Source organism: Oryzias latipes, chromosome 21 (assembly GCF_053564925.1).
Source record: "Oryzias latipes strain Hd-rR chromosome 21, Olatipes_Hd-rR_3.1".
Taxonomy (NCBI): Eukaryota; Metazoa; Chordata; class Actinopteri; order Beloniformes; family Adrianichthyidae; genus Oryzias; species Oryzias latipes.
Window position 1 is genome coordinate 31062779 of NC_136257.1, and position 23201 is coordinate 31085979.

The 23201-nt window shown below is 42.7% G+C and overlaps 1 protein-coding gene across 4 annotated transcripts in view; it reads left to right on the top strand.

The window, feature by feature from the left end:
- The window catches only part of kalrna (kalirin RhoGEF kinase a), a 128251-nt gene that overhangs the window by 59276 nt on the left and 45774 nt on the right, over positions 1–23201 (top strand). For all 4 annotated transcript variants that reach the window (XM_023951149.2, XM_078940176.1, XM_078940177.1 and 1 more), the window contains exons 17-38: positions 1477–1651; positions 1766–2006; positions 3092–3258; positions 4922–5041; positions 6377–6445; positions 8158–8307; positions 8376–8525; positions 8611–8725; positions 8810–8925; positions 10102–10224; positions 10299–10481; positions 11286–11407; positions 11614–11680; positions 11755–11864; positions 14927–14996; positions 15077–15166; positions 17820–17912; positions 17990–18101; positions 18185–18375; positions 18449–18550; positions 18634–18782; positions 20650–20761. In XM_023951149.2, the coding sequence (XP_023806917.1) occupies positions 1477–1651; positions 1766–2006; positions 3092–3258; positions 4922–5041; positions 6377–6445; positions 8158–8307; positions 8376–8525; positions 8611–8725; positions 8810–8925; positions 10102–10224; positions 10299–10481; positions 11286–11407; positions 11614–11680; positions 11755–11864; positions 14927–14996; positions 15077–15166; positions 17820–17912; positions 17990–18101; positions 18185–18375; positions 18449–18550; positions 18634–18782; positions 20650–20761 (2827 nt within the window). The remainder of the gene's footprint in view (positions 1–1476; positions 1652–1765; positions 2007–3091; positions 3259–4921; positions 5042–6376; positions 6446–8157; positions 8308–8375; positions 8526–8610; positions 8726–8809; positions 8926–10101; positions 10225–10298; positions 10482–11285; positions 11408–11613; positions 11681–11754; positions 11865–14926; positions 14997–15076; positions 15167–17819; positions 17913–17989; positions 18102–18184; positions 18376–18448; positions 18551–18633; positions 18783–20649; positions 20762–23201) is intronic.

Here is a 23201-nt window from a genome sequence, read left to right on the forward strand (position 1 = left end):
AGGTTTTTTTCTTCCTAAGTAGAGCTGCACGATATGAGGAAAACTTGCGATATGCGATATTAGTGATCAATATTGCGATAACGATAAATTTTCGGTAAATAAACAAATTGAAAAATAAACAAAAACATCATTCCCATTTCATTGCAACAGTTTACAAATTATACTCCAAATGACCCTCATCGACATGGGGGACAAACATCTAACATAATAGGCCTCCATCTGATTGGTCAACAATGGGAAGGCGTCCATCTGATTGGTCAAAGCATAAAGGATTTATTTGATTCGTCAAATGCTTCAAGCTGCTAGAAGATTGTTTTAACACATTTTGGGTTTGCGATTTATTGCGATATTCGCCGTCTTTTGCGATATGCATATTGCAGAGCTGGATATTGCGATAACGATAAATTTGCGGTATATTGTGCAGGCCTATTCCTAAGTCATTTCTCTTTTACTTGTGCTTGTTTTGTGTATTTTATAATGAGGAGCTCATATTTCCTTTTTGCATTGGTGTTTTTGCATCCTTGTTTGTTTTTATATAAAGCACCTTGAGCTGTTTCTTTACATGAAAGGTGCTATAGAAATAAAATTAATTTGAATTTGAATTTAGTACTGAAAGGCCTAGCAAATATGCAATGGCAGCGTGGTTTGGGGCACCAAGTGTCAAAGATAAAACTAAACTAAAGATCTGTGGTTGTTGGGACCATCAAACATTGCAAGTCACATACGAGGAAGCAACACTTAGGCTAGCAAAGAAAATAATAAACGACCCAGGAATTTGAGCTTTTACCTTGAGGTAGACGATTTAGAGAAGTCAAACACAAATCTAATGGTTACAGGTTTTCATTTATTCCAGCAGCGGTCATCCTGCTGAACAGGAACTGATTCGTTTATTTTGCAGAAGAAAATCTTTGTAGAGCAGTTGTCCTTCAGATAGAAATAAACAAAATCTGCGTTCTTCTTACTTGCTTTGACGAACATCAATTATATGTATCTATTACTTTGGTGCCTAGTTTTAATAGTTGTTATACATTTATTAAGAGTTGTTGTTTTGATGATGTACTGAAATTATTTTTAGCACTTATGGTTTTAAGGTTTCAATTAGATATTTTATGAAACGTGTTCTTAACTGTGTGGGTCAGCTCTGTGGGAAATCCTTTATACTCCGGTTTTTATTATTTCTTATGTATTTGTCTTATGTATTTTTATTACTCACTGTATGTACATGATGTGTGAATGATGTTATACTGTTAAGTAGTTCTGTAGCCCAGACAATAAAGTTTACCTGACCTTCCGTTTAAAGAAAAATGGTTTGATTGGACTTTACACAGGAAAGTGGATTCAATGAAACCCATTTAATTCAAACACAGCTGTAGTTTTATTGATTCTATTAAAAGTCTTTAAAGTCTTTATCAAATAAATATTGGTCAAAAAACGCGCTAGCAACTTTTCTGAAAGTTGTAAATCTTATATTTGCAGAGATGCGGCCATCACCACCAACAAGACGCCACACTGCAGTTCCATCGCTCACATCCAGGGGGTGCTGCAGCAGCTGGATGAGGCCCAGGGCCAGATGGAGGAACTGTTCCACGAGCGGAAGATCAAGCTGGATATTTTTCTGCAGCTACGCATCTTTGAGCAGTACACCATCGAGGTAACCGAACTGGAGGCTCTTTGGTTTCATGCACTTGAATGCATCACCAGCCTGATGCAGGAGAGGAGATGTTCCGATTGTTTTCGTGCGTTTGCTCACATGGTTAAATTGCAGGTCACTGCAGAGTTGGACGCCTGGAACGAGGATCTGACTCGTCAGCTGAACGACGCCAGTCGCTCTGGCGGAGGAAGCGGCGGCAGCGGCGCCTCCTCCGGCAGCGCGGAGGACATCAGCCTCGCCGAGCAGCGACTGAAACGTCACGCGGAGAGGAAGGCAGCCGTTAACAACATGATCTATGAAGTGATGCAGCAGGGTCAGGACCTGCACCAGTACATCATGGAGGTCCAGGCCTCAGGTACGCCGATGAATGATGAACGACTGTTTCCATTAACCCCTTCAGGGGTAGAGAAAAACCCCTTCAGGGTTATTAGTGTGAGGAATAAAAGCCACTGAAGCGGGGCCATGTGCTGCTAAAAGCCTCCACCTCTTCAGCTGCTCTCAAGAACTCATTAGCTTTCAGGCAATTTGGAGGTTCAAGTGTGTCCTTGTTGAATTCCCAGCTGCATCCTCTCAGAGCTCGGACACTTTGGCCGAATGACAAACCAACAAACTTGCTCTGTGGAGAAAAAAAACGCCACAGACGTACCGTTTTTTCACATCGTCTGCATTGAATCTAGTCATTCACCACCTTAACATTTAGATTTTACACTCTTTGCATGTTCAGCTGCCGCTTTTCTGTCTTCCAGCACTTTTGGAAGTCTGCCAATGAATTTCTTTCTTTCTTTCTCTTTGCCTTTTCCAGTTTTCACAGCCGCTCAGATATCTGCGGTCCTTTTAAAAAACAGGCTTTAAATCATCAATAATTCTAAAATATTCTAAGTTTTTTTTATTTTTTTTACTGTCATTGTATTCCTACAATGAAATTTTGGTGGCACTCATTCAAAAAAGTAAGAAGTAATCAGATCTCTTCCAGTGTTGCTAGATAGAGTCAAGATTTTGCCGCCCAAAAGTTCTCTAAACACCACCAGACCCAACAAAAAAAACACCCAGTAGTATTAATCAGTGATTCATTTGCCCAAATTAGCAGTGATTATTCATTATTAAGCATACTTCCTGATTTAATTGAACTGTGGAAGAACTGTGGAAGTCCAACTTTGACACTTTTTTTTTTTGCTGTACTCTAAATATTACAAAGTAATGCAGGAAACCGTAAAACATTTTTTTATAAGCTACATTTTTGATATGCTAACACTTCCTGTCTGGAGGTGAATCAGAGACACGCGGAGCTATGCAGAACCTGAGAAAGCTCCATTTGCTTTGATTCTGATAACTTTGATTTGGTGTGAGAGGAACCTACAGAATCGGGTTTAGACGGTGTGACAGTGGCGTGCACGAGGCTGCGCACGCGGCGGCATTGCATCACGGCGTTTCTTTCCTCAGGGATCGAGCTGACGGGGGAGAAGGACGTGGACCTGGCCTCTCAGGTTCAGGAGCTGCTGGAGTTCCTCCATGAAAAGCAGCAGGAGGTGGAGCAAAGCGCGCAGCACACGCACACACGGCTGGAGCAAAGCCTGCAGCTGCGCCACCTGCAGGCCGAAGTCAAACAGGTAGAGTTTGTGAGAACCCCATTTTCAAAAGCAGCCGTTGTCATTAAAAGAAAGAAACGTTCCGACTTCCGGTTCTATCGGACACAAAGCAGGAAGAGCGCAGAAAAGAATCGCGGCTAACGTGGTTCAGCTGCAGCGAGACTCACTGCTGCTGCAGATGGAGACCGCTGAATAATGGATGAGCTTCATGGCACCATGCTAATGACACGCACACACAAACATGCGAGCCTCTGGAACGTTCTTGAAGGCCGTGTCCCACAGCCCTTACGAACATACACCTGCATGTTCCACGTATGAAATTTACACGGATTCAGTTTTTAGCTGTTCAAAGTTTTTTGAGAATTACGCAGTGCACGCATATTTTATGTAGTTTATACGCAATTATTGCCTAAACGGATTAGGTAATAATTGCGTATAATCAAATCAATTTGCGTAAGGTTTAGGCTAAATTTCATGCAATTGTGTGGGATTTTTTTTTTGATAGATGCATACACAAATTTGTGGCTTATCACAACCGTCCCATGTATGTCTAACGGACATACATGGGACGGCATGTACCACCAATGTATAACTTTTATATCACTTATACGGGGCAGATTTCACGTTAAAGTTAAGTGATTGACCCGAGAATCATTGATTAATTATGGTTTGATTTCCGTTCCTTCGTATTTATTTTACCGTGGTTCATTCATGATACACGTTTCTCTCTTTTTTTTCACGTATCATTATGTTTGACCGAATTTACATTCATGCAATCTGCGCAAAATGTACGTACCGGCTGTGTGACACGGCCTTTACTGTAGATTCTTTAAACCGCTCATCTAAATGTCGGTTGATTTTGGTGCAGCAGCAAACGTTTCTTTGCTAAAAAGTGGTCATGTGATGTACTGTATTTGTTCTTGGAGGCGTGTGCCCAGTAGTGTAGTGGCGTCTCTGCGATTCACATAACGAGGTTTACTTCTTTATGGGAGAAGCTGCAAATAATGATGTCTAAAGGCTTGTACCATGTGCCTGGTTCAGGAAGTGGCTCAGAACTTGACGGGAACTTTGACAGTTGACATGAATCTCTCAGGCTCTATTCAAACACGCTTTAAATTCTTACAGACCAATATTTTTGCGTCCAGTAGATGTACTGCTAAAGCAAAAGAAGCTTCAAGAAAGCTTTGCGCTGGAGTGAACCAACTGGATGAAAGGCTTTAGTGCTTCATGAAGCTTCATCTGCCCATCACTAAGCTCTAAACACCAACTAGGACTTCAGAGCTTGTAACAGCAAAAAAGGATGCTTAAAATTAAAAGCTTTTAATGCTATTAAACTTTTAATGCTATTAGAACCAAAGGCCAAGTGGAAAAAGTGAGCTGCTTCACCCCGCATGTACCTTTACGGTCCAATTCTAGTGGAAACGCTAACCTGAATTGCCTGGACCGTAGCGCTCAGTGAAAACGAGGCTGAACTGTACCTGACGTGAGAAAAGCTCCTCACTATCTGCCGTGAGCAGCTGAAAAAGAAAGGGTTTCTGCAGAAACTCTGAGGAAAAATGGCTGTTTTGATCCACAGCCTGAGAGGAGGAGGGTTTCAAACCTTTCACTTCTCATCAAACGCTGCTCCACAGTGGGCCCAGACTGCTACAGACCTGTTCCTGAACCTTTGCCGCTCTCTCTGTAGGTGCTCAGCTGGATCCGAAACGGCGAGTCCATGCTGAACGCCAGCATGGTGAACGCCAGCTCGCTGTCGGAGGCCGAGCAGCTGCAGAGGGAACACGAACAGTTCCAGATGGCGATTGAGGTGACTAACGCGCACACACACACACACACACACACACACACCCCCCCCCCCCCACACACACACACACACACACACACACACCACCACGCTTACTGTACTTACAGGATTCCCATTCGTCTGTGTTTGCACGTCCCTGTTGATCCAGTTCTAACCAGATTCTGTCCCCTCGAACGCGGCTGCGGTTCCCGACTCAGTTCTGTAGCATTCTCTTGAGTCGTGCACGCGCATCCCTCAAAGCACAGCTGGGTTCTGGTCTTCGCCCGTAACCAAGCTTTGAAACACACTAACGAAAAATCCAGAGAACAAACCCAGATGTGATTAGATCCAGACTCGGGCTCCACTAGGAGTGAAGGAGGAGGGACCACCGTTGTTCTGCTTTAATAGAAAAGTTTAATGTCATCAGCAAAGCAGGAAATGCATGCTATGCCGCACAGTGACCAGACCTAATGAAAGCATTTATGAAGTAAAACGTTGGGGGTGGAGGTCAGAGCCCTGAGGGACTCCGTGACTGACTCTGGCAGCAAGCCTTTAGACGGCACGGTGGGAAAAATACAATCCAGTTGAGTTAAAGACTACAAAAAAGAAAGTTCTCAAAGAGTTTCTATTTTTTTTTTGAGTTTTGTCAGTTTTATTTAGCCAAATAGCTAAATTAAAAAATAATCTTTTCCCAACGATTTACCTTTTTAGTTTCCTATTATTCCTATAATGTGTGTTTTAAAACATCAATTCTTTTACTGCTTTTAAAGAAATAATTTATGAGATTTAGGAGCAAAATCTAATATTTGCTAAGTCTTATCTGATGAAGAACATGTGTTTGCTCATAACTCAAACCAGAACAAAGTTCTTTGATAGAAAAAGCATAAAGCACGGCACGTTCCAATCATATTTCTTAAGGATTTTCTCCTGATTCCCTTGGAAATTGGAAAAGTAACTCAGAATCTCCTCTTGATGCCTACACTTATTTTTAGCTTAAAAAAATGCTTTTTTTTCTGTTTTTGCTGTCATATAGAAGCTAAATTAAAGTTATTTTGGTCCCGAATGTTTTGAATTTTCCGTCAATCGACCTTTGCTAATGACATAATTCATTGAAATAAGGATTGTCGATGCTGGAGGACTTGAACATTTCATTTCATTTCAGTGGCTTCAAGTTTTGAGAAAATAAAAAAAAAATAGTATTGAATTTAAGAACTTATTAAAGGACAAAATGTGTCAGAGAAGAACTTTTAAATCCTTTTTATTTTAAAGTACTCCTGTGAAGTTCTATCAAACACCCTGATAGAAATATTCCCATCTCTCTGTCTGATATGAAACATTTCTTCTTTCTCTTTCCTTCAGTCTCTCTTTCACGCCAACTCCCTCCAGAAGACTCACCAGAGCGCCCTGCAGGTCCAACAGAAAGCCGAGGTAGATTGCAAGACCTTCACGATCTAAGATTTTAACGTCTGAACGCACATGTATGCGTGTGAGAACGTTAGTTGTCATATGTCCATGTCGACATGTTTGTATGTGAACATTTTTGGAGCCAACAGGTATGTTTGTAACATGTGTGTGGACAGGCACCGCCCCTTTTTGACAAACATTTACACTTGATAGTAATGATTATAAACTTCCAGCAACTTGTTGCTATATGATTCTACCCCCCCCCTCCTTTCTATAATCCCCCCTTTCTTTTGTACCCTTACCCCCCCCGAAACATTCCTCTCTCTTCTTTCCTCTTCTTCTCCTTTTTCGTCCAGTTCGATAAACAACTGTTAGAAATATTAATATAAATAAAGTTTGGTCTAAATTACAAAAGGGGTTTATTCAAATATACTCATTGTGTGTCAGAAGATTCATAACCCCTGTTGTAAAAGTAAAATATGTTCAACCCAAGAGGCCTTCAGCTCTCATCTGTTTGCTCAGCTGTTGGACAAGTTAAGAAAAAGCAAAAAAAACAAAGACAAGCGTCACAACGCGATGGGCAGGCATCCCGATTTTATTGAAAATCCTCGGCGTGGTCATGGATGTAGATGGCGGCAGTTAGACGGGGATGACCCCTGGGTGACCACAGGGCAGTGACGTTTCAAAGTCTTCGCATGGCAGCCCCCCGGTAGCCCGAGGGTCTATAAAAACGAGTCGTTGCTATTCTTCTGAGTAGTGCAGGAAGTACCATGTTCTGTGTTCTTCATGTTCTTCTCAGCATCAACCACGATTTGTCCAGATGCTGTGGTGCTTTTAACGCCACGAGTTTGTGCGGCATCAACCCCCTTTTGGACCCACGGAGGCTGGGATCACCAGATGGACGCCCGGTCATTGCCGGGCCCCTGACCCATGTCAACAGCCCCCGTCGAGTTCCCGCCTTTGCTAACGCGCGATTTCAAAGAATCGGACGGTGGCAGAGGGACGGCAGGGGGGTGGCAGTCTGCAATCGGCAGTTCATCCGATTTAAGAGAGACCCTCCTATCAGCCAATAATCACGCGGCTGCCTTCCTGCCATCCACCTGTCAGTGGACCGCCACCGCGCGATCTCCAAAAGTACCTAGTTGCCTACTAACTGGTGTCCAAATATAGTAAAATGTGTAGTTTTTCTCAAAACCTCTGCAGCCGCCGTCCGGCGTGTAAGAAGGCGACTGCTGCCCCCCGACCACACCTGCCAAATTCGCTCAAAAACTTGCATTTAGGTCACCGCACTGCAGCATTTTGGGATTTATGACCTTATTTAAACACATTTTCTTAATAGAATTCACCTATTCTTTTAGCATTTTCACTTCTGCATGTATCACAATTGGCATTTTTTTAACATTCTTCATCTAATTGATCATTTCTTTTATTCAATGAGTCATTAATTGTAGCGGTTAGAATTCATTTAGCATTTTTTTCTGTTTTAATCCTTTTTTATAACATTGAGACAGAATAATATTGTAAATATTTTTTAGTTTTTACAGAATTTATTGAACAATAATATAAACTGAGCATAAAGTTTTAGAAGCAAAAAAAAAAACAATCATGTTTCCTCCTTTGTTGAAGGAATTTAAATACTGTGGATTAAGTTCTGGAAATGAGTCGATGGGTGTTTTTGAGATCCACCAGACTGACTCTGATGGCTTCGGCTCTTCGGTTCTCTCCTCCGCTCTTAGATGATGCTCCAAGCTGGACACTACGATCCAGAAGCGATCCGCGGCTGCGCTGAGAAGGTGGCTGTCCACTGGCAGCAGCTGATGCTGAAGATGGAGGACCGCTTAAAGCTGGTCAACGCCTCTGTGGCCTTCTACAAAACGTCCGAGCAGGTAAAGGGTCAGACCGGAGCCCTCGCATCGCTGTTCCGGCGCTGGAACTCAGTGGAGCTTTCCTGCAGGTTTGCAGCGTCCTGGAGAGCTTGGAGCAGGAGTATCGGCGCGATGAAGACTGGTGTGGAACTCAGGAGAAACTGGGCGTTTTGGCCGACAGCGACCACCTGCTGCCTCTGATCAGCAAGCATTTGGAGCAGAAAGAAGCTTTTCTGAAGGTGGGAGGTGGCAGAAGGTCTTCGCCGCTGTTCCTGGTGGAGGCGCTGATGAGATGCCGATTCAGCTGCTGTGTTGGTGTTTCAGGCGTGCACGCTGGCCCGCAGGAACGCAGAGGTGTTCCTCAAGTACATCCACAGAAACAACGTCAGCACCCCGGGAGCCGCCGGACACACCAGGGGACCGGAGCAGCAGGTCAAAGGTGAGCGCCGTCCGGGTGAGGAGAACTTCTTGATGGAACGTATTTGGAGCAAACTCGGTTCTCCTTCCTGTTGTTCTTGTGCAGCTATTCTGAACGAGCTGCTGCAGAGAGAAAACCGAGTTCTGCACTTCTGGACCCTGAAGAAACGGCGGCTGGACCAGTGTCAGCAGTACCTGGTCTTTGAACGCAGCGCCAAACAGGTCCGTGTGTGTGTGCATGAGGGTGTGTGAATGCGTGTTGCACATGTGTTTGTTTACAGGTGTGTGCACGTGCGTAGGTAGTTTCTGTACATGCATGTGCGAGAATCTTTGTGTTTGTGCAGATGTGTGCATGTATGCATGTGTGTGCATGTGTTGGGGTGTCCATGAATCTGTGTGTGAATCCTTCTGTGTGCATGCATGTGTGTGTGTTTACGTGTGTGTGTTCGTGTATATGTGTGCTCACATGCTGTGGAGTGTGTTTGTGTCTGTGTGTACATGCATGCATGTTGCCTAGGCATACGTGTGTCCATGCATGCGTGTTTGTGTGTGTGAGAATCTTTGTTTACGTGCAGATGTGTGTGTGCGTGCATGCATGTGTATGTGTACGTAGATGTGTGTGTTTGTGTAAACATGTGCGCGCATGCTGGGGTGTGTGTGCATGTTTTGTGGTGTCCATGCATCTGTGTGTGAATCCTTGTGTGTGCATGTGTATGTGTGTCTATGTGTGTGTTTGTGTATATGTGTGCGCACATGCTGAGGTTTGTTTATGTGTCTGTGTGTACATGCATGCATGTTGCGTAGGTATACGTGTGTCCATGCATGCGTGTGGGTGCATGCGTGTGTGCGCGAGAATCTTTGTTTACGTGCAGATGAGTGTGTGTGTTCATGCATGTGTGTGTGTTTGTGTTGGGGTGTCCATGCATCTGTGTGTGAATCCTTGTGTGTGAGTGTGCATTTGAATGTGTGTTTACGTGTATGTTTGTGTGTATATGTATGCATGGTGCGTAGGCATACGTGTGTCCATGCATGCATGTGTGTGTGTGTGCAGGCGTGTGTGTGCGAGAATCTTTGTTTATGTGCAGATGAGTGTGTGCATGCATGCATATGTATGTGTGCGTAGATGTGTGTGTTTGTGTTGGGGTGTCCATGCATCTGTGTGTGAATCCTTGTGTGTGCATTTGTATGTGTGCGTAGGTGTGTGTGTTTGTGTTTATGTCTGCGCACATGCATGCTCGTGTTTGCATGTGTCTGTGTATCCATGCATGCATGTTGGATCTGCATAGGTATGTCCATGCATGCGTGTGGTTGTGTATGTGCATGTTTGTGTGAATCCTTGTGTGTGTGTGCACATGTGTGTGGTTGTGTATAACAGCCTGAATGTGTGTTGGCTCTCAGGCGTTGGACTGGATCCAGGAGACAGGTGAGGTCTACCTGGCCACGCACACCTCCCCAGGAGACAGCAGTGAGGAGACGCAGCAGCTCCTCAGCGACTATCATCACTTCCGACTCTCTGCAAAGGTGAGCAGCAGCAGCAGCAGCTGTGCGACAGCGTCTCTGTGGGTCTGTGAGTTACACCGCAAAGTGTCTCCCAGCAAACCAAGGAGAAGGTGAAGCTGCTGATCCAGCTGGCCGACAACCTGGTGGAGAAAGGCCACGCCCACGTGTCGGAGCTGAAGCGCTGGGTCAGCACGGTGGACCGCCGCTATCGCGACTTCTCGCTTCGAATGGCCAAATACCAGGAGAGCCTGGAGAGGAGTCTGGGAGTCAGCTCTGAGGTTAGAACCCCTTTACAGAAACAGAGCTCAACTTCAAAATAAAAGAGCCACTTTTATTCTGAAACATTTTCAGGTTTTTTAGTTACAGCTCAACGTGGTTTGTTTCAGAAAACGACAAAAAAAACATCAACAACAAAACAAAATCAAAAAACTATTTGAACCCAGTTCATTCCAGATTCCATTCATTCAAGAAGACAAGATTACCTTTAAATCTTTTAAACTTAAAAGTTTAAACAGGATTTTCAGAGTAATTCTCAAGTAAAGAGCGACGGTGGGGAGAAAAACTCCTGTGTAATAAACCTTCAGCAAAGCCAGAACCACTTCACTTTAGATTCAATTGAATAAAATTAAAATTAATTAAGTCTTTTTTAAAGGTTTGCAGCCTTTATTTGAACATTTTAGCATCTTGGTTTGTATTTTATTTCAATTAAAAATAATTTTTCTTTACGTTGAAAAAGGCTTTTAAATTAGTTTAAGCTGTGGTGGCTTTTAGCAGTTTAAGCAAAAATGTTTTTTTAACTAAAGTTGTTGGAATAATTTAATACTTTAATAATAATTTAAATCTGCACCAATTTTCTCTAAAATGTCTAAAATGTACATGTTTTAATTTTGTGTTTTTAGTAGAGATTAGAGCATTTTTGCACAACTTGTTTTTTTTAACTATCTTACAGTTTTTAAAGCTTTTTTTTCACTATAATTGGGTTATGATTGACAGCTTTATTAAAAAAAAAAAAAAACTCAAACCCACTCCGAAATGTTTGAAGGTTCGACTCTGGTTGACAAACGTTCTGGTTCTCCTGGCAGGACAATAAAGATCTGGAGCTGGAGATCATGCCAGCCAGCCTGACAGACGACCCCGAGGTCAAACTGCGCGACCCCAACCACGAGGTCAACGAGGAGAAGAGGAAATCCGCCAGGAAGAAAGAGTGAGAACGCAGGAAGCAGGCCTGACAAACACAGACAAAAAACCAAAACATGTGTCCCAATAATGGAAAAAGTAAAACAAAACATGGAAAACATTCACACAATTTATTATCATCTTATTTTTACACGTATTCTATAAGGAAAATTAAACCCAATTAACAATTAGCATCAAAGAAAGCGGGTTGAGGTGTTTTTGTTTGTGCTGCAGGTTCATCATGGCGGAGCTGCTGCAGACGGAGAAGGCCTACGTCAGAGACCTCCAGGAGTGTTTGGAGGTGAGAAGACGCCGCCTCCGTCCCGCCGCCGTCACCCACAGCTGCACCCTAAGTCCCGCCTCTCTTTCTGACAGACCTACCTGTGCGAGATGACCTCCGGCGGGGAGGAGATTCCTGCGGGCGTCGCCAAGAAGGAGCACATCGTGTTCGGGAACATGCAGGAGATCTACGACTTCCACAGCAAGTCAGTGAGGAACCAGCGGAGCAGCTGTTCTGAGCTGGTTTTTAATCAAATCTGTCCAAAAAAAGGTCCATTTATGCCGAACTCTGCTCCTGCTGCGGCTCATTTAATGGATTTTATCTTTGTGCCGATTCCACAATATATTATCACATTTTCAGAGTTTTCTTCACTTTAAAAACTGAACTGCTTCAAGTTTAACAAAATTAGAAACTCTGGCTTTAAATGTTTTTCATTAAACAAAATCCAGTCAAAATCCAGACGTTGGATAAATTCTCTACTTAAAGTTATAATAATAATATACGTATAAAGCGGTTTAACACAGACTAAAAGTTTGCATCATAAAAACTGTTAAAAACAAGGAAAAGGTAAATAATAACATAATAAAATGCTTAATAGTAGAAGCAGAATAAAACCCCATGGTGGAAGTGACAGAACTGTAACAGCTGCTATTAAATAATAGTTGAAGAATGAGATTCCACCGTTTTAAAGAGTGCCCTCTGGTGGCAAACTGTGGCATTACCACACCGGACACTGTAGGTCAGCGCTTTTCACACCAAGACCCGGTATGACGTCACACAAACTTTCACGGACCGATCAATGAAATGGAGGCGGATGATTATTGTAGCAATATTAAATATAAATAAAAAAGACTACTACTACTACTACTACTAATATTAGGATGAGGGAGGATCAAAGACGAACCCTGTGCTTTTATTTTGATAGGCTACACAGTGTACATCGCACAGGTGTCATCATCCTCTCCCCTTCCCTCACTCATGGTGCAAAAAAGAAGTACTGTCTATTAAATGCAGTTATTTATTTTTTTTGGAAGTTGAAGACTCTTCTCCTGTCTCCTGGCTGGGCTTTTCCCCTTGGCAAAGAAACTTTCCAAAGACGTTTGTTTTTTACTCATTTTGCTAGTTCCTGGGTTTTATATTTAGCTGTATCCTATCACGTGACGGAGAAGAGCTCCTAGGCCTGAGTCACGAATGACAGAGACGGATGGGACAGAGAAATCGGGCGATTTTTCAAAATAAAACAGCTTTCAGATTCCTAAATAATAAAACGGAACTCATTTAAGTTATTTATTCTTTCTGTGTGGCCCGGTACCAAATGACCCACAGACCGGTACTGGTACTATTTATTTGAATTTCAAATGTCGCATGTCGAGGAGTCTGTGTCTTCCCCAGGAAAGTCTCACATGTCCCAGGAATGGGTGCACCACAGACCAACTTTCTAGTTTCATTCTATTAATTTGTAGGAATTTTTCTCTCAAATTCCTAATTTTTCAGTAATTTTTGAGCATGTTTTTAGGAACTTCTTTTGTTTTTCTTTTTTCTTTTGTTACACATGCCACAGTGTGTGTATCATGTGTTGTCATGTTTGTATCTATTTTTTATGACAAGTACTTTTTGTTGAGTGTATTATATCGGGTAAAAATGACCCGGCAAAAGTGACTTTTTAATAGCGAAAGTGTGTCAGAGTTTAACTTCACTGGCTAAACCTTGAAAATGTAGTTTGTGACGTTTGACCTCCAGACCGGCGCCTCCTTGTGGAGAAAAACAATCATCAGGTAAGTAAGGTTGTGAGACACAAAACATGAGCTCAGAAAACTACATTTCTTGATAACCTGTTGTGATTTTGAAGGTCCCCTCCTCCAAAATGACATTTCTTCTGGTGTAACGTCTGATTGGAGGAAAGACCGGTTCCAGCTGATTTGGTCCGATCCATTAACCCTTTGATACCGCATGCAGCTTTAGCTCTTTGAACTACCCTGACTCTTCAACAGTTTATGCCATTACTGTAATTCAATGACGGAGTTTTAGGGCCAGTTTACAGACACCTTTTTTTTTTAAGTTGTAAATTCACGACTTAAAATCTTGTAAATTTATGAGAAACAAAGTCATAAATTAATGAGGAAAAACCACCAAAGTTGTCTTTTTATCGGAGCCTCGCTTGAAGATGAAAGATGTGGAGCGAGAGGTGAAGCTTTATTTCCAGATAGGTTTCAGAAACAAAGAAATTCTGAACCTTTTGGCGACTCAAAGCCAAATTATTGTCAGTGGAGCCGTCTTTTGGGGGTTTGATGTCGGTAAAGCGGAGTTTCATCTGTAAAATAAGGAGCTCAGAGTCACGTTTGGGGACTGTCCTGTTCATTCACTTACCCAGAAGTCCATTTGTCACCTTAAGTCATGAAGACTTAAAGACTTAAGACTTAAGACTTAAGAAAGACTTAAGAAGACTTAAGGAAGTAAAACAGTGAGTCCCCTCCTCCAGATGAAACATAAAACAACAAAGATGAAAATAGTCTGTTATATTAGCATAAGAACATAGAAAATACCCCCAAAGTGTTCCAGAAGTGTCACACAGACTTGGAGATCTTGGTTTCATGGAGGAACTAAGGATTGAAGTGGACGGCTGCAGGGACAGCGACGTCTTCATCAACGGCTGCAGAGATCCTGCAAACCAGCCATCGATGAATAAAACATTAATAAACTGTAAATCAAACAAAGGAGCTTCCAAACATTTGGAACGTTATCAATAAACATTCAGCTCACCTGTTCAGCTAAGTTCACCAGCGTTGGTCTGTTCTGCTGCTGCGCGGCCTTCACTTGCTGCACTGTATGCTAACTTTGACTTGAATCTCGTAAATTTACGAGATTAAATCTTTTTTTGTTTTTCTTTTGGTGGCCCTAAAACTCTGTCGTATAATTCCAAAGTGTTCTGAAGTGGAGAAACGCAGTTGTGGCCTTATAAGCAGCATTTTAGAGTCACAGTCCATTGGAATTGCATTTATTAAACGGTCAAACAGCTTCGGTTGTGTTATTTTATTATGTTGGCGTCGCCGGCGACGGCTCAGGTGTTAAAGGGTCAGAAGTCAAACCAAGACCGATCAACACATCCTGGTTACTGGAACGCTCTTTCTGCTGGATTTTCTGGATAGTTTCTCTTCCCCTGACCCGTTCAGGACCATAAAGGAGCTTTTGAAATGGAAATGTCGATTTTTTTGTGACTTTCTGTCCACAGAGAGCAAAACTAAAACAAAGGTACCGTTTTTCTTCCAGTATTTTCCTGAAGGAGCTGGTGAACTATGAGCAGCTTCCAGAGGACGTTGGTCACTGCTTCGTCACCTGGGTGAGACGTCGGCGGAGCAGCTCGGTTCCGGGCTTTCTCCTCCGGTGTCTCACAGCGACCTCCTCTCTCCCGGTTTACAGGCGGATAAGTTCCACATCTATGTGGACTACTGCAAGAACAAGCCGGACTCCAGCCAGCTCATACTGGAACACGCTGGCTCCTTCTTTGACGTGAGTCCGCCCGCAATCTACTTCTAGAAATGATCCGAAATCAAGACAATCGATTTATGTTCCGCCGGTTTTGTCATAGTTTTGGTAAAAATTGATTTACTGTGTTTATTATTTATTATAACAAATGTTTTGTTGACTGTGGTAAAACAAAAGTTTCTGTATTAGATAATCTGATCTGTTTATGAAAGTTTCTCGGTTATTTTAATCTAAAATTACGGGATTAGATAATCTAATCTATCTAAAAAAAATTCTGTATTAGAAAATTTGATTTTTTTTTTCAATGTTAGATTAGAGAATGTGATCCTTTTACAAAAGTTTCTGGATTAAATCATCTGATCTGTTTCAAAAAGTGTTAGATTAAATGACATGATCTGTTCACAAACATTTGTGGATTAGATCATCTCAGCTGTCTCACAAAAATCTTGGGATTAGATTATCTGATCTGTTTAACAAAATTTTTGGATTAGTTAATCAGATCTGATTATACAAATTTTTGGTTTGGATAATCTGATCTGTCTCACAAAAATTACGAGATCAGATAATCTGTACAGTCTAATCTTGAACACTAATATGTTTTCCGTAACCCTTGTGCTATCCTAGGCACTTTAACATTGGGAGTTGGGTCATCTAGACCAGTGTTTTTCAACCAGTGTGCCGCGGCACACTAGTGTGCCGTGGGAGATGGTCAAGTGTGCCGTGGAAAATTGCCCTCATTAACTGATCTAAAAACATTTCCCATCTCCAGGATTTCAGCTCTGTGTTCATCCAAACAGGCCCTGATAAAGCACTGAGGAGTTAGGAATATAAAAGATCGTAAAATACTTTTTCTTTGCGTTTATTTTATTTTATTAAAGACATTTTGATAAGAATGACTGTACCGCGATTCAGCTGCAGCTCCGGCTGTATTTGGGAAAAGTCCCGTCCCTTTGACTGTCTCCACCAATCATTCTTGAAGGCTTAATCACATGTCATCAGTCTGACCAATCAGAAGTGGTTAAAGTCTTCACTTCCTTGTCCCGATTTAGCTCGTAAAGTCGCTCAGTTCTAACAGAAATACCAGCTAAAGCTCGTCTTTAGCGGTGTAGCTTTCCACAGAATCCGGTATCAGACCGTGGAACAAGTGAACAAAACAATGAAGCTCTGAAAACCGATCTCCGGCCGTTTTATGCACTACATCTCCCATGATGCATTGGGTTGTGAGTGTGACAGGGCACAAGGAGATCTGTCATTTGACGTCTTGAAACCAACGAACACACATCAAACTATTTTTAAATCTTCTAACTTAACTTTTATTGAATCTTTTAGAAAAAAACAGCTGCAGTTTCCAGCTTTTTTTGCAACAATTATCTCAAAAATGCATGTGAGATTGTGGAGGGGCTGTAGATCAATATAGACTATGAGTTTATCCTTCTTTTTTTAAATTGTTGGATGCTGGTGTGCCGCGGGATTTTTTTTAAGGTTAAAGTGTGCCGTGGCTCAGAAAAGGTTGAAAAACACTGATCTAGACCCACTAGACAGTGCTCTGAACCTTTTTTCTTCAATGATTTGTGATCTTCACTGGTGTCCATGGATTACATGAAATCTTTCCACCTTTATCCACCTTTGTCATGGTAGGGAGAACATGTCAATGAAGGGTGGGGTCATCTAAGATAGCACAAGGGTTAACTGGTTTGTAAGTTTTTCTGGACTTACGATTATTTGCTCAAATCTTCTGCTCTATGAAGCAGAAAATGCTGATAAATCAGGGAAATGTCTTAAAAGATAAATCAACCTTAATGACCTGCGGTTTACTTGTGCCGCCATGTTTGTAGTCCGTTTTTCCTGGAGTTGTAGTCAATGAAGAGGTGAAGCCAGAGGTCGGTCTAGACTTCCTTTAAAGTTAAATTGAAAATGAGGAAGACTCTGATGAAAATGAGGAAGACTATGATGAAAATGAGGAAGACTGGTGAAAATGAGGAAGACTCTGATGAAAGATGAAGACTGATAAAAATGAGGAAGACTATGATGAAAATGAGGAAGACTCTGATGAAGTGATGAAGACTCTGATAAAATGATGAAGACTCTGATAAAATGATGAAGACTCTGATGAAGTGATGAAGACTCTGATGAAGTGATGAAGACTCTGATGAAGCTCCTTGGTTCTGGATGAACGTTCCTGTTCCAGAACCGGCCTGGTTCTTTGTGTTTGTGTTGATCTTCTTCACGCAGAAACAAACAACAAACCAAACGATACCAAAAATCGTTTTTCATCATCTACATTGATGAAATCTTTTTTGTATGGTGGAGATTCTTTTTTTTATAGTATTAACTGATTATTTTTATCGGTTTTAAGTTGTTTTCCTTATAGTATTTTTCCTTTTTCTTCGTTGGTTTGTCACTTTTATGTATTTTTTTGCTCCTCACATGAAAAAACGTGGAAATAGTTCAGCGGCGGACGTCAAAGCGTCCTGGTTCAAATCCTCCTGCTTAAGGTTCTGCAGGTTTGCTGTTTTTCCAGTAGGGGGAGCTGTTGAACCGGGAAACAGATGCACTCAAGCGGGTTTTTTGGGTCTTATGGAGTTTGTGGGTTGATGTGCAGAAATAAGTGAACCTCCTGAGTCGAGGAGGAGGTTTTCTGAGGAGAGTTCTCCCGTTTTTCCGTGCCTTTGAGCAGGACATCCAGCAGAGACGGGGGCTGGCCAACTCCATCAACTCCTACCTCATCAAACCGGTCCAGAGGATCACAAAGTACCAGCTGCTGCTGAAGGTACGAGGGACGGCGAGAACCCACAGAAAAAGCTCAGAGGCGGAGCCTTAACGTCTCCTCTGACCTCCTTCCCTCAGGAGCTGCTGTCCTGCTGCGAGGAGGGGAAAGGAGAGATCAAAGACGGCCTGGAAGTGATGCTGAGCGTTCCCAAGCGGGCCAACGACGCCATGCACCTGGCCAATCTGGAGGGTAAGAGAAGCCCCCCCTGCTGGTCATCTGTGGCTGTGCAGCGTTTCATGTCAACCCTCCTCCTCCTCCTCCTCCTCCGTCAGGCTTCGAGGAGAACCTGGAGGTGCAGGGGGAGCTCATCCTCCAGGAATGCTTCCAGGTTTGGGACCCACGCTCGCTGATCCGGAAGGGGCGGGACCGACACCTGTTCCTGTTCGAGTTCTCATTGGTCTTCAGTAAAGAGATCAAAGACTCTGCCGGCAGAACCAAGTACCAGTACAAGAACCGGCTGCTGGTGAGGCTGCGCCGCCGTCAGCGGCCACCGGGTGTCGCTCTTCTGCCTCTCAGTGTCTGTGTCTGACCTGCAGACGTCTGAGCTGGGGGTGACGGAGCACATCGAGGGCGACCCCTGTAAGTTTGCCCTGTGGTCGGGGAGAACACCATCTTCAGACAACAAGACGGTTCTGAAGGTGAGTCAGAAAGATCAACAAAGACGGCCCCCGAACCCCCCCCCTTCCCACCCTTATAATGACAAAGATGGCTCCTCCTACAGGCCTCCAGCGTGGAGGTTAAACAGGAATGGATCAAGAACATCAGGGAGGTGATCCAGGAGAGGATGACCCACCTAAAGGGGGCCCTGAAGGAGCCCGTTCCCCTGCCGAAAGCACCTGCTCTCACCAAACCAAAGAATCACGCCAAGAGGTGAGCCGGCAGCGCCAGGATCCCGCCGTCGCCCGGGCAACCCCCAATGCAGAGCAAAGCTTTGTTTACTGAACAACGACAGAGGACGACGCTCACTCTGACGTTTATTTAGGATTTTCCATTACGATTTACGATTTTCTGCTTTCATTTAAATAACACGCATGCATGCAGCCACACACAAATACACACACTATCACACAAACACACACACTATCACACAAATACACACACTATCACACAAACACACACACTATCACACAAACACACACACTGTCACACAATCACATCAGTGGCTGCATCCAGTAGCAAATGAACCTAAAGTTCTCTTCTCACTAAATAATGAAAAATAAAATGTTTTTTTGTTGATTTCAGTAAAAGAAAAAAATATTTATATGAGACATTTATTAAAATAAAGTCTTAAGAAAACCAAAGCTGATAAAAAAAACAACGTAGCTTTAAAAACCAAACAATCCAATAAGTTAAAAAAATGAAAGCTTAATTTTTGAATAGAGTAGAACCGAATAGAATAGAACAGATGTTTACATGTCAAAAGTACTTCCTGGTCCGTGCTACACTCCTAACGACCTATGGCAAAAATATATGACTAAAAATAATAAATAAACTATAAAAATTCCCACAAATTGTGTTATTCTGGAACTAAAAACAGGAAAAAATTATTAATTTGTTAAATAACTTTGCATTAGTCATTTAAAAACGGATTTAAATATTGTTTATTCATTATGTGAAACGATACAAATGCCAAACTAAACCAACAAACTAAAAAATGAAAAAAGGTTTTTAATAGTTAAAACCAAAAATAAATGATATAATAAATACAAAGAAAACATGTTCAGTGCTAAACCAGCTAAAAAAAACAAAACAAACGTCTAGTAAATAAATGCTCCATTTAGCCAGAGAAATTTAAAAATGTTAAATTCTAAGAACCTGTTCAGCAACATATCCTGCAAATGTCTTTAATGATGAACCGTCTCTGTAAAGAGAAAACGGCTGAACAGAACATTTAACATCATTAGGAAACAGACATTTCCTCTTCATACACTTTAACGTTTATCTCTGATCACCCTTTGATCTATTTTCTAAGATTTTTTAATTATCAGTATTTTAGCTAAAATCACAAAAATCAGGAGTTCATTAGAAATTCACCTCTGAATTTTGGGCAGGATTATTGGCCGCAGAGTAAGCCTGCCCCCATTTCCCATCATCCATCTTTCCACCCCTAGCTTACAGCCCCTCACAACTCCAGCCTAACACCCAGCAGTCCAGTTCTGATCCAGATTCCAGCTCAGACCAGGAGAACAAAGGCGTTCGTGGATCTATTTGTCTGACAGTAAATGTACCGAATGGAGAGCAGGAAGACTTTGGCCCCGCCCACATCTGCTCCTGATTCAAAGCGAGTTGAATAAAGAAATACTCAGAAATGCAATTTTTATTCATTTTTACATAAATGTCCTCCATCATCAGAAAAAAGGCTATAAGAACAAGTTAAAAAGACCATTTCCATTGGGTCTTTAAGGTTTTTCTTCAATTCGAGTTTATTTGACTTAAAAAGTTAACATTCTGTTAAATAAAAACAAAAAATTTGCAGAAATTTAAATTCATAGATCTTTTCAACATCCTGTTTCAACGTCACTTTGACTGCTTTAAAAAATGGTAAAAGTTAAGTTTGATTTATTGTGAAAAAGTGCTGAAACAGCTTTTGTGGCGCTCATGGAGGATGCCCCGCCCACATTTAAGAACGACGAAATAAACCAACAGTTAAGTTTTTCTTCAGAGATAAATCCACAGGAACGTCAGGCTTCAGCTGGAAACTCATGTTGATCAGTGACCGTCTGGTTTTTGACCTCAGGGAGGGCGCCGAAGACGGCGACAGCCAGGGCGACGGCGGCGGCAGCGGCAGCCAGCCGGACACCATCTCCATCGCCTCCAGGACGTCGCAGAACACTATGGACAGTGACAAGGTGAGAGGAGCACCTGCAGCCGGCTGACGAGGCGCACCTGCTGCGCCGCTACAGGGTCTCCCGGGCAGCTCCTATCAGGGGCAGCAGGGGCTGTGTGCAGGCTTTGAGCTGAGCGGCCGACCATGAGGATGAAAACCCTCTTCAGGTTGTGTTCGGGCGTCTGCGCTCAACCTCCCTGCTCTGCAGACGTGCAAGTAAGTTTTGGAGGCGGGGCCTGTTGTTGGAAGTCACCTGAAGGCAGAAGCTGTCAGGTGGTTTTCCTGCAGCTGTCGTCTGCGCAGACAGAGGCTGCAGCTTCCACGCATGTGTGTTTGCGGTCAGCTGATTTGTTGTTTAGACGGCCTGGAAAACTACGGCGGGTTTTTCCTGGAGCTCTGCTGGACGCTTTCTGTCCGGCGTGCGGTTTTGCTGATGCGGCTGTAAACACGCTCTCTGTTTTGGGAGCGGCCCGTCTGGCCGGGAGGAACGGGACAAAAATAGAGTCAAAGTGGCAGTTTGCTGTTCGGAAAAAGGCGGTTCGGTTTGGGTCGGCTCAGTCCTGGATCTGCTGATCTCCTGAAAACTGCTGTGTTTGTATCTAAACGGAGCCGTTTGGAGTCTTTGTTTTCATGTTTTTACTACAAAATGTGTCTCTGAATCGTCTCGAATTCAGTTTCAAACCTGAACGAAGCATCAAAGTCAGACATTTAGAACCAGATGGCTCCTCAGACGCTTTATGTACGTCCAGGTTATCACAAGCTCCAAACAAACATCCAAAAACACGAGTCACAGCAACAAAAGAAAGACAGAAAGAAGCTCCTCATTTAATTTAATCTGGAAATAGCAACTGATTATGTCATTTTGCTGCACTGCAATTAAAAACCTTTTCTGCGTTTCGTCTCAGTAAATCTGACTAATTAAAGTCTCTGGGTTAGATAATCTGAACTCTATGACAGACATTTCTGGGTAAAATAATCTGAAAAATGTCTGGATTAGATCATCTAGTCAGTTTCATAATTGGATAATGTGATTTGACAACGTTTTGTGGATTAGATAATCTGTGTTACTGAATCAGTTTGTAAACTTTTATATCATTTTATTTTAATCTTCTGCTCCATAAATCAGAAAATGTGAATGAATAAATCCACAGCCATATTTGTAGTCCAAATTCCTGGAGCTGTAGTCCATTATCTGTGTGGACTTCCTGTTTTTCAACAAACTCAATGAAGGTGGTGGAGGAAGACTCTGATAAAGATAAGGAAGACTTGCTGAAGCATTTGTTCTTGATGAAGCTTCACCTTCATCTCCACTTTGGCCCATTGGAGCCGAAGGTTTCTTTGTGAAGGTTCCCCAGAGTTTGAGCTTCTTGTGAGTTCTGCTTGGTTCTCTTTGGGTTTGTAACTGTGGAGGAGAAGTCCGGAGAACTTGACCTGACGATGTTCTCGCCTCATTTGACGGATCTTCTACCGTCTCAGACATCCTCCTTCAGCTTCTCCAGGTTCTCCCCAGGCCTCTGATGTTTCAGTTCCACCGCTGGAATCTCAGTCGGAGATCAGCCGGAGGTCTTTGTTTGGAGAAGGTCCGCCGCCGCTCCAGAGCTCCGCCTCCTTCAAGTGCAGAGAAGAGGTGGAGGAGGAGCCTGGTTCCGACGTTTTGGCATCTGTTGGAAACCATGTGAATCCGACCAGAACGTTTACCCAGAAACACTAGATGTTGTGGAGTCATCCTCTCAGTGTCCTTGGCGGATGGACCTGCGGTTCTCTGAGAACGCGGCGAGTTCTACGTTCTCTGCGGGGAAGAAGAACTCGACATGAGTCTGGTTTTCTGGTCTCATTTAGATTTAAAGCCTTTGAAAACAGACGACAAGAAAAGTTCCTGTTTTTCTGTAAACAAAGTCCATCTAGAACAACCTCTGTTCTGCTCACCTTCTGCTAAGTTCTGTTTTTGTTCTTCTAAGTTCTGCTGAGTTCTGCTCACGTTCTGTTTTTGTTCTGCTGTGTTCTGCTCACGTTCTCCTACGTTCTGCTAAGTTCTGTTTTTGTTCTTCTACGTTCTGCTGAGTTCTGCTCACTTTCTGTTTTTGTTCTGCTGAGTTCTGCTCATGTTCTGCTAAGTTCTGCTAAGTTTTGCTTTTGTTCTTCTAAGTTCTGCTGAGTGCTGCTCACGTTCTGTTTTTGTTCTTCTAAGTTCTGTTTATGTTCTTTTTTTGTTCTGCTGAGTTCTCTTGTTCAGGGTTAGCTGAGTTCTACTCTTGTTCTGCTCACATTTCGCTCACGTTTTCCTGAGTTTTGCCAATGTTCTGTTGAGTTCTGTCACACTCTGCTCATGTTCCGCTCTCGTTCTGCTAATGTTCTGCTGAAAAAACCTCAATGAATTCACAAGACGACTCGTCTTCAGAGGCTCCACGAACACAAAACCCTTCAGTCCAGCAGAAGTTTGGTTCTTCTTAGAACAGAGTATT